This window comes from Nansenia antarctica, assembly GCF_963989245.1.
Source record: "Nansenia antarctica genome assembly, chromosome: 1".
In the NCBI taxonomy this organism is placed as follows: Eukaryota; Metazoa; Chordata; class Actinopteri; order Argentiniformes; family Microstomatidae; genus Nansenia; species Nansenia antarctica.
The window spans coordinates 113,431,655-113,441,654 of NC_137674.1; the positions used below are offsets into that span (position 1 = coordinate 113,431,655).

General features: G+C 39.6%; 1 protein-coding gene across 1 annotated transcript in view; it reads right to left on the reverse strand.

Annotated features, from left to right (window-relative positions):
- The window catches only part of pde4cb (phosphodiesterase 4C, cAMP-specific b), a gene marked incomplete at both ends in the record, with an annotated part of 122,498 nt that overhangs the window by 13,969 nt on the left and 98,529 nt on the right, over positions 1–10,000 (reverse strand). The window contains 3 exons of the mRNA XM_080530359.1: positions 3,893–3,945; positions 4,584–4,657; positions 6,493–6,529. Coding sequence (XP_080386485.1) covers positions 3,893–3,945; positions 4,584–4,657; positions 6,493–6,529 — 164 coding nt within the window. The remainder of the gene's footprint in view (positions 1–3,892; positions 3,946–4,583; positions 4,658–6,492; positions 6,530–10,000) is intronic.

The window sequence follows — 10,000 nt, forward strand, 5'->3', positions numbered from 1 at the left end:
CTTTAGACAAACGTACTTTAGACTAACGTACTTTAGACAAACGGACTTTAGACAAACGTACTTTAGACTAACGTACTTTAGACAAACGGACTTTAGACAAACGTACTTTAGACTAACGTACTTTAGACAAACGTACTTTAGACTAACGTACTTTAGACAAACGTACTTTAGACTAACGTACTTTAGACAACCGTACTTTAGACTAACGTACTTTAGACAAACGTACTTTAGACAAACGGACTTTAGACAAACGGACTTTAGACAAACGTACTTTAGACTAACGTACTTTAGACAAACAGACTTTAGACAAACGTACTTTAGACAAACGTACTTTAGACAAACGTACTTTAGACAAACAGACTTTAGACAAACGTACTTTAGACAAACGGACTTTAGACAAACGTACTTTAGACAAACGGACTTTAGACAAACGTACTTTAGACAAACGGACTTTAGACAAACGTACTTTAGACAAACAGACTTTAGACAAACAGACTTTAGACAAACAGACTTTAGACAAACAGACTTTAGACAAACAGACTTTAGACAAACAGACTTTAGACAAACGTACTTTAGACAAACAGACTTTAGACAAACAGACTTTAGACAAACAGACTTTAGACAAACAGACTTTAGACAAACAGACTTTAGACAAACAGACTTTAGACAAACGTACTTTAGACAAACAGACTTTAGACAAACAGACTTTAGACAAACAGACTTTAGACAAACATACTTTAGACAAACAGACTTTAGACAAACGGACTTTAGACAAACGGACTTTAGACAAACGGACTTTAGACAAACAGACTTTAGACAAACGTTCTTCGGTAAGAGCTCACAATTAATAATCCTTTCTTTCCAGGCTTCACACCTGCATATACCCATAAGGACTATCAAGTGTAATTTCACTTCCACACGCAATAGCTGCCTATTAAAATACACCAACGTACGGCTTCACGAGTCCTTTGACATCCTCAGATAACTGACTGAAAGGAAGATGCATGTTGGTTGGAAACCTCACAGGCCTTTTCAAAGAGTCTTGGCCAGCACACCTGAGAAGACACGAGCTGGAGCTACTAGCAAACCCCCTTACATTTCTGCGCCACGTCCGCACAAAGGCAAGCATCTGGTATTTAATTCCATGAATGTAAGACAGAATTGTGCCAAATCTACCCCCTGCACTGCAGCAACAATGCAGCTGGCGCAATGAAGGTAGCGGGTAGAAGCTGTGGGAGAACCCTTTGAAGAACCCTTACGGGTTCTGCGTGGAACCCTTTCGTATTCCATTTAGAAGCCTTTTGGAGTCCGTTTAGAACCTTCTAATCTAAAGGGGGTAGCCTTGAAGAACGCTTGATGGTTCTAGGTAGTACCTCCGTTTGTCTAAAGTACGTTTGTCTAAAGTACGTTTGTCTGTCTTAACTAGGTAACAATGTAAAGTAGTGTTGTAGTTAACTAGGTAACAATGTAAAGTAGTGTTCTAGTTAACTAGGTAACAATGTAAAGTAGTGTTGTAGTTAACTAGGTAACAATGTAAAGTAGTGTTGTAGTTAACTAGGTAACAATGTAAAGTAGTGTTATAGTTAACTAGGTAACAATGTAAAGTAGTGTTCTAGTTAACTAGGTAACAATGTAAAGTAGTGTTCTAGTTAACTAGGTAACAATGTAAAGTAGTGTTCTAGTTAACTAGGTAACAATGTAAAGTAGTGTTCTAGTTAACTAGGTAACAATGTAAAGTAGTGTTGTAGTTAACTAGGTAACAATGTAAAGTAGTGTTCTAGTTAACTAGGTAACAATGTAAAGTAGTGTTTTAGTTAACTAGGTAACAATGTAAAGGAGTGTTGTAGTTAACTAGGTAACAATGTAAAGTAGTGTTCTAGTTAACTAGGTAACAATGTAAAGTAGTGTTCTAGTTAACTAGGTAACAATGTAAAGTAGTGTTCTAGTTAACTAGGTAACAATGTAAAGTAGTGTTCTAGTTAACTAGGTAACAATGTAAAGTAGTGTTGTAGTTAACTAGGTAACAATGTAAAGTAGTGTTGTAGTTAACTAGGTAACAATGTAAAGTAGTGTTGTAGTTAACTAGGTAACAATGTAAAGTAGTGTTGTAGTTAACTAGGTAACAATGTAAAGTAGTGTTGTAGTTAACTAGGTAACAATGTAAAGTAGTGTTGTAGTCTACTAGGTAACAATGTAAAGTAGTGTTATAGTTAACTAGGTAACAATGTAAAGTAGTGTTCTAGTTAACTAGGTAACAATGTAAAGTAGTGTTATAGTTAACTAGGTAACAATGTAAAGTAGTGTTGTAGTTAACTAGGTAACAATGTAAAGTAGTGTTGTAGTTAACTAGGTAACAATGTAAAGTAGTGTTGTAGTTAACTAGGTAACAATGTAAAGTAGTGTTGTAGTTAACTAGGTAACAATGTAAAGTAGTGTTGTAGTTAACTAGGTAACAATGTAAAGTAGTGTTGTAGTTAACTAGGTAACAATGTAAAGTAGTGTTATAGTTAACTAGGTAACAATGTAAAGTAGTGTTGTAGTTAACTAGGTAACAATGTAAAGTAGTGTTGTAGTTAACTAGGTAACAATGTAAAGTAGTGTTCTAGTTAACTAGGTAACAATGTAAAGTAGTGTTATAGTTAACTAGGTAACAATGTAAAGTAGTGTTCTAGTTAACTAGGTAACAATGTAAAGTAGTGTTATAGTTAACTAGGTAACAATGTAAAGTAGTGTTGTAGTTAACTAGGTAACAATGTAAAGTAGTGTTGTAGTTAACTAGGTAACAATGTAAAGTAGTGTTATAGTTAACTAGGTAACAATGTAAAGTAGTGTTATAGTTAACTAGGTAACAATGTAAAGTAGTGTTGTAGTTAACTAGGTAACAATGTAAAGTAGTGTTCTAGTTAACTAGGTAACAATGTAAAGTAGTGTTGTAGTTAACTAGGTAACAATGTAAAGTAGTGTTGTAGTTAACTAGGTAACAATGTAAAGTAGTGTTCTAGTTAACTAGGTAACAATGTAAAGTAGTGTTGTAGTTAACTAGGTAACAATGTAAAGTAGTGTTGTAGTTAACTAGGTAACAATGTAAAGTAGTGTTATAGTTAACTAGGTAACAATGTAAAGTAGTGTTGTAGTTAACTAGGTAACAATGTAAAGTAGTGTTATAGTTAACTAGGTAACAATGTAAAGTAGTGTTATAGTTAACTAGGTAACAATGTAAAGTAGTGTTCTAGTTAACTAGGTAACAATGTAAAGTAGTGTTATAGTTAACTAGGTAGCAGTGGGGATTACTCACCCAATCCATTATGCATGGCAATAGTTTGGCTTGACTACTGAGTGTTTGATGTGATTTTCAACAATGTTGAAATGTATTTCCGTTTTCAAAATAAAAGAACATTTTGATTGGTGACCCTTTCACCAACCGCTGTCACAATTTTTACATCTTAAAATTATTAAATATTACAATTATTGACAGTTTATAAGTAGCCTATCATTTTACATTTGACATGAATAAGCAGAATTGTGTAGTAATCCCCCCCAAGAAGTCTGATAAAAGGTGTTTATTTGTTCACGATTCTTGATTTTATCGTTTGTATTTCAATAAATGTAAACCTGCCCCATGTTGTGACAGTGTTGTTGGGGTGAGGGGGTTTGAGAACCACTGGACTAAAGTAAGTGAATCATCTATCCCTCATCACAGCACACGACGGGCTCTCGCTGTTTACTTAATGAACTCAATAACCCTGAGGTAATGGAACACGCGTGTGACTGACCAGGTAATGGAACACGCGTGTGTCTGACCAGTTAATGGAACACGCGTGTGACTGACCAGACAGACACACAGCAGACAGACCAGACTAGGGGGGGTCAGGGGGGTCAGGGGGGTGGTTACCTGGGAGACACGGCTGTTTGCATGTTGAAGGAGCGTTGCTGCCTGACGGTCGCCTGTCAGGGTGAGAACACACAGAGATGAACACACCAGGACACATGTGACACACACACACGCACACGCACGCACACACACAGTCATTCATTCACTCTTCTATCGCTTAATTTGAACTCCAGTGGGTTCAGTTCTGTAAGCGGTGTTATGGATTCAGCAGCATTTAAACCTTCTCCCTCCTCACCTGTAGTTCAGCATTTAAACCTCCCCCCTCCTCACCTGTAGCTCAGCATTTAAACCCCCCCCCTCCTCACCTGTAGTTCAGCATTTAAACCACCCCCCTCCTCACCTGTAGCTCAGCATTTAAACCTCCCCCCTCCTCACCTGTAGTTCAGCATTTAAACCACCCCCCTCCTCACCTGTAGCTCAGCATTTAAACCTCCCCCCTCCTCACCTGTAGTTCAGCATTTAAACCTCCTCCCTCCTCACCTGTTGTTCAGCATTTAAACCTCCCCCCTCCTCACCTGTAGTTCAGCATTTAAACATCCCCCCCTCCTCACCTGTAGTTCAGCATTTAAACCTCCCCCCTCCTCACCTGTTGTTCAGCATTTAAACCTCCCCCCTCCTCACCTGTTGTTCAGCATTTAAACCTCCCCCCTCCTCACCTGTTGTTCAGCATTTAAACCCCCCCCCTCCTCACCTGTTGCTTAGCCGATCCTGTAGGTGGGTCAAAACCTCAAAGTTTCTTCTCACAGTTCGTAGACTGGCGAGCACCTGGGGGGGGGCGATACAGCATTATATACCACTGCAATCAACGTGGGTTCGATACTGAAAATTTAAAGGCACTCACTGCAACATAAGTCTCTATGGGTGAAAGCGTCAGCTAACTGGCGTATGTTATTATAATATTACAACCACGGGATTCATATTCATACTGTAGACTTCCCTAACACGTGCGGGTTGTGCATATATGTTTTTCATATGTACATCCCACCTAGCCTCACGCAAAGACATGTGGCCAGCCGGGGCTCGAACCGCCGATCTGCCAACCTTGCGATCATTAGACGGCGGCTCTACCTCCTGAGACACGGCCTCTACCTCCTGAGACACAGCCTCTACCTCCTGAGACACAGCCTCTACCTCCTGAGACACAGCCTCTACCTCCTGAGACACAGCCTCTACCTCCTGAGACACAGCCTCTACCTCCTGAGACACAGCCTCTACCTCCTGAGACACAGCCTCTACCTCCTGAGACACAGCCTCTACCTCCTGAGACACAGCCTCTACCTCCTGAGACACAGCCTCTACCTCCTGAGACACAGCCGGCCACTACAATTAATACATACGACAGAAACCTATTAGAAGATAGAAGCCTATTAGAAGACAGAAACCTATTAGAAGATAGCAGCCATTACACTTGGAGGCCTGGAGTTTTTCCTGGTTAGGTCAAGTGGTCAAAAAAAAAAACCTGGCCTTAACAATTATGACGTCATAACACTCCTGGTCACATGACCTCTGGACAGACGCTAAAACGTCCCAGGGTAAGAGACATCACTTAGCACCTGTCTGCTGTACTTTATGTGCTTTAATGAGCCAGTCGACAGAAGAGTCAAATGTCATCCTTCTGACTCCCCCCCCCGGGGGGCCGTCAGCACATAAACGCTCTCCCGTTTCACAAACCCTAGAACATCGGACATCTGTCCGCCTCTGCGTCACCGCGCCCGGTATTGGATTCCTGACCCAGTCGAGTTGTGACACACACGTAACTCATCCCCCGCAGAGCCAATCGTCAGAGAGCACTAGTCCAGCCAAACCTGGCAACCCCGGGGTAAAGAGAGTATCACTCACGCAGACTCACGTCACGGCACATGTAAGACGCCGTGTCACACACACACACGCCCAGGACAAGCTGTACTGTACTGTACTGACAGTGTGTGACAGATCATGTGTGTAAAGAGTGAACATCCCCTTAATGGTAACGGACTGCACTTATATAGCGCTTTTATCTAAAGCTCTTTACAACGGCCTGTCATTCACCCATTCACACACACATTCACACACCAATGGCGGCCAAGCTGCCATGCAAGGCACCGGCCCCGCTCACTGGGAGCAATTTGGGGTTCAGTGTCTTGCCCAAGGACACTTCGACATGTGGCCAGCCGGGGCTCGAACCGCCGATCTGCCGACCTTGCGATCATTAGACGGCGGCTCTACCTCCTGAGACACAGACGCCCCACAAGCCTTAACACCACCGGAACATAGGTAGTACTGTGTGTCATATACTGTACAAAGCCCTTCATAAGTATTGGAAAGAGGAAGCATGTTGTCTTCCGTTGGCTCTATACTCTAACCCTAACCCTCTAACAGTATGGATTTGAAATCAAACATGACTTTAGATCATTACTATGAGGCTGTCTATCTTGGGCAGATCCTCTTTTCTCCAAACTTTCCTCTCTTGCAATCACATAGGATGTACATATAACATATAACATATAACATATACGTGTACATGTGAAAACCACAGTGTTTGGCCTGGTTAACTGTAGTAAAACAGGACTATAAACAGGAGGAAAGTCACATGACGTTAGAGGGAGGGAAGTGACACTGACCTGTGCAAATGGCGTCACAATCATGTCTTCTCCATGCCTGAAGACACCCAGGGAAACACAAACACTCAGTTAGATGACTAAAAGAAACAGAATATGATCCACTGTCACATCAAAGTTGGTATAACATAACAGGCTATGTCTTGTAAACCCCAGCCAGTACTGTGAACCCCCCAGTCAAGCAATAAGCACCAAAATGATCACTGTTGATCGCAAAGGCCTAAATCCCCCTGTACTGTTACATCCTACTGTACTGTATCAGATAACACATGAACCATACAGTACAGTAGTGTATCAGATATGAGACATACAGTACAGTAGTGTATCAGATATGAGACATACAGTACAGTAGTGTATCAGATATTAGACATACAGTACAGTAGTGTATCAGATATGAGACATACAGTACAGTAGTGTATCAGATATGAACCATACAGTACAGTAGTGTATCAGATATGAGACATAGAGTACAGTAGTGTATCAGATATGAACCATATAGTACAGTAGTGTATCAGATATGAACCATACAGTACAGTAGTGTATCAGATATGAGACATACAGTACAGTAGTGTATCAGATATGAGACATAGAGTACAGTAGTGTATCAGATATGAACCATACAGTACAGTAGTGTATCATATATGAGACATACAGTACAGTAGTGTATCAGATATGAACCATACAGTACAGTAGTGTATCAGATATGAACCATACAGTACAGTAGTGTATCAGATATGAACCATACAGTACAGTAGTGTATCAGATATGAACCATACAGTACAGTAGTGTATCAGATATGAGACATACAGTACAGTAGTGTATCAGATATGAGACATACAGTACAGTAGTGTATCAGATATGAACCATACAGTACAGTAGTGTATCAGATATGAGACATACAGTACAGTAGTGTATCAGATATTAGACATACAGTACAGTAGTGTATCAGATATGAGACATACAGTACAGTAGTGTATCAGATATGAACCATACAGTACAGTAGTGTATCAGATATGAGACATAGAGTACAGTAGTGTATCAGATATGAACCATATAGTACAGTAGTGTATCAGATATGAACCATACAGTACAGTAGTGTATCAGATATGAGACATACAGTACAGTAGTGTATCAGATATGAGACATAGAGTACAGTAGTGTATCAGATATGAACCATACAGTACAGTAGTGTATCATATATGAGACATACAGTACAGTAGTGTATCAGATATGAACCATACAGTACAGTAGTGTATCAGATATGAACCATACAGTACAGTAGTGTATCAGATATGAACCATACAGTACAGTAGTGTATCAGATATGAGACATACAGTACAGTAGTGTATCAGATATGAGACATACAGTACAGTAGTGTATCAGATATGAACCATACAGTACAGTAGTGTATCAGATATGAACCATACAGTACAGTAGTGTATCAGATATGAACCATACAGTACAGTAGTGTATCAGATATGAGACATACAGTACAGTAGTGTATCAGATATGAACCATACAGTACAGTAGTGTATCAGATATGAGACATACAGTACAGTAGTGTATCAGATATGAACCATACAGTACAGTAGTGTATCAGATATGAGACATACAGTACAGTAGTGTATCAGATATGAACCATACAGTACAGTAGTGTATCAGATATGAGACATACAGTACAGTAGTGTATCAGATATGAGACATACAGTACAGTAGTGTATCAGATATGAACCATACAGTACAGTAGTGTATCAGATATGAACCATACAGTACAGTAGTGTATCAGATATGAACCATACAGTACAGTAGTGTATCAGATATGAACCATACAGTACAGTAGTGTATCAGATATGAGACATACAGTACAGTAGTGTATCAGATATGAACCATACAGTACAGTAGTGTATCAGATATGAACCATACAGTACAGTAGTGTATCAGATATGAACCATACAGTACAGTAGTGTATCAGATATGAACCATACAGTACAGTAGTGTATCAGATATGAGACATACAGTACAGTAGTGTATCAGATATGAACCATACAGTACAGTAGTGTATCAGATATGAGACATACAGTACAGTAGTGTATCAGATATGAGACATACAGCACAGTAGTGTATCAGATATGAGACATACAGTACAGTAGTGTATCAGATATGAACCATACAGTACAGTAGTGTATCAGATATGAACCATAGAGTACAGTAGTGTATCAGATATGAGACATACAGTACAGTAGTGTATCAGATATGAACCATAGAGTACAGTAGTGTATCAGATATGAGACATACAGTACAGTAGTGTATCAGATATGAGACATACAGTACAGTAGTGTATCAGATATGAACCATACAGTACAGTAGTGTATCAGATATGAACCATACAGTACAGTAGTGTATCAGATATGAGACATACAGTACAGTAGTGTATCAGATATGAACCATACAGTACAGTAGTGTATCAGATATGAACCATACAGTACAGTAGTGTATCAGATATGAGACATACAGTACAGTAGTGTATCAGATATGAGACATACAGTACAGTAGTGTATCAGATATGAGACATACAGTACAGTAGTGTATCAGATATGAACCATACAGTACAGTAGTGTATCAGATATGAGACATACAGTACAGTAGTGTATCAGATATGAACCATACAGTACAGTAGTATATCAGATATGAGACATACAGTACAGTAGTGTATCAGATATGAGACATACAGTACAGTAGTGTATCAGATATGAGACATACAGTACAGTAGTGTATCAGATATGAACCATACAGTACAGTAGTGTATCAGATATGAGACATACAGTACAGTAGTGTATCAGATATGAACCATACAGTACAGTAGTGTATCAGATATGAGACATACAGTACAGTAGTGTATCAGATATGAGACATACAGTACAGTAGTGTATCAGATATGAGACATACAGTACAGTAGTGTATCAGATATGAGACATACAGTACAGTAGTGTATCAGATATGAGACATACAGTACAGTAGTGTATCAGATATGAGACATACAGTACAGTAGTGTATCAGATATGAGACATACAGTACAGTAGTGTATCATATATGAGACATACAGTACAGTAGTGTATCAGATATGAACCATACAGTACAGTAGTGTATCAGATATGAGACATACAGTACAGTAGTGTATCAGATATGAGACATACAGTACAGTAGTGTATCAGATATGAACCATACAGTACAGTAGTGTATCAGATATGAACCATACAGTACAGTAGTGATGAAACAGGTCACATGAATAGAACTGTGACAACTGTAGGGAAACCCAACAGAATTCCAGTTGTTTGGAGGTCATGCAAGGGGGGTCAAGTCCCCTCCAAGCCTGCTGGTACAGACAGCAGACCTCAGGCCATCCATGCAGGGTTCACACACAGCAGGCTCAACCTGGATGCTGCTAGGATTGGGGGTTTTAGCGTGGGTTAGGAATAAACAGGCTTGGGGGGTGTGTCAGTTCTAAACCCAG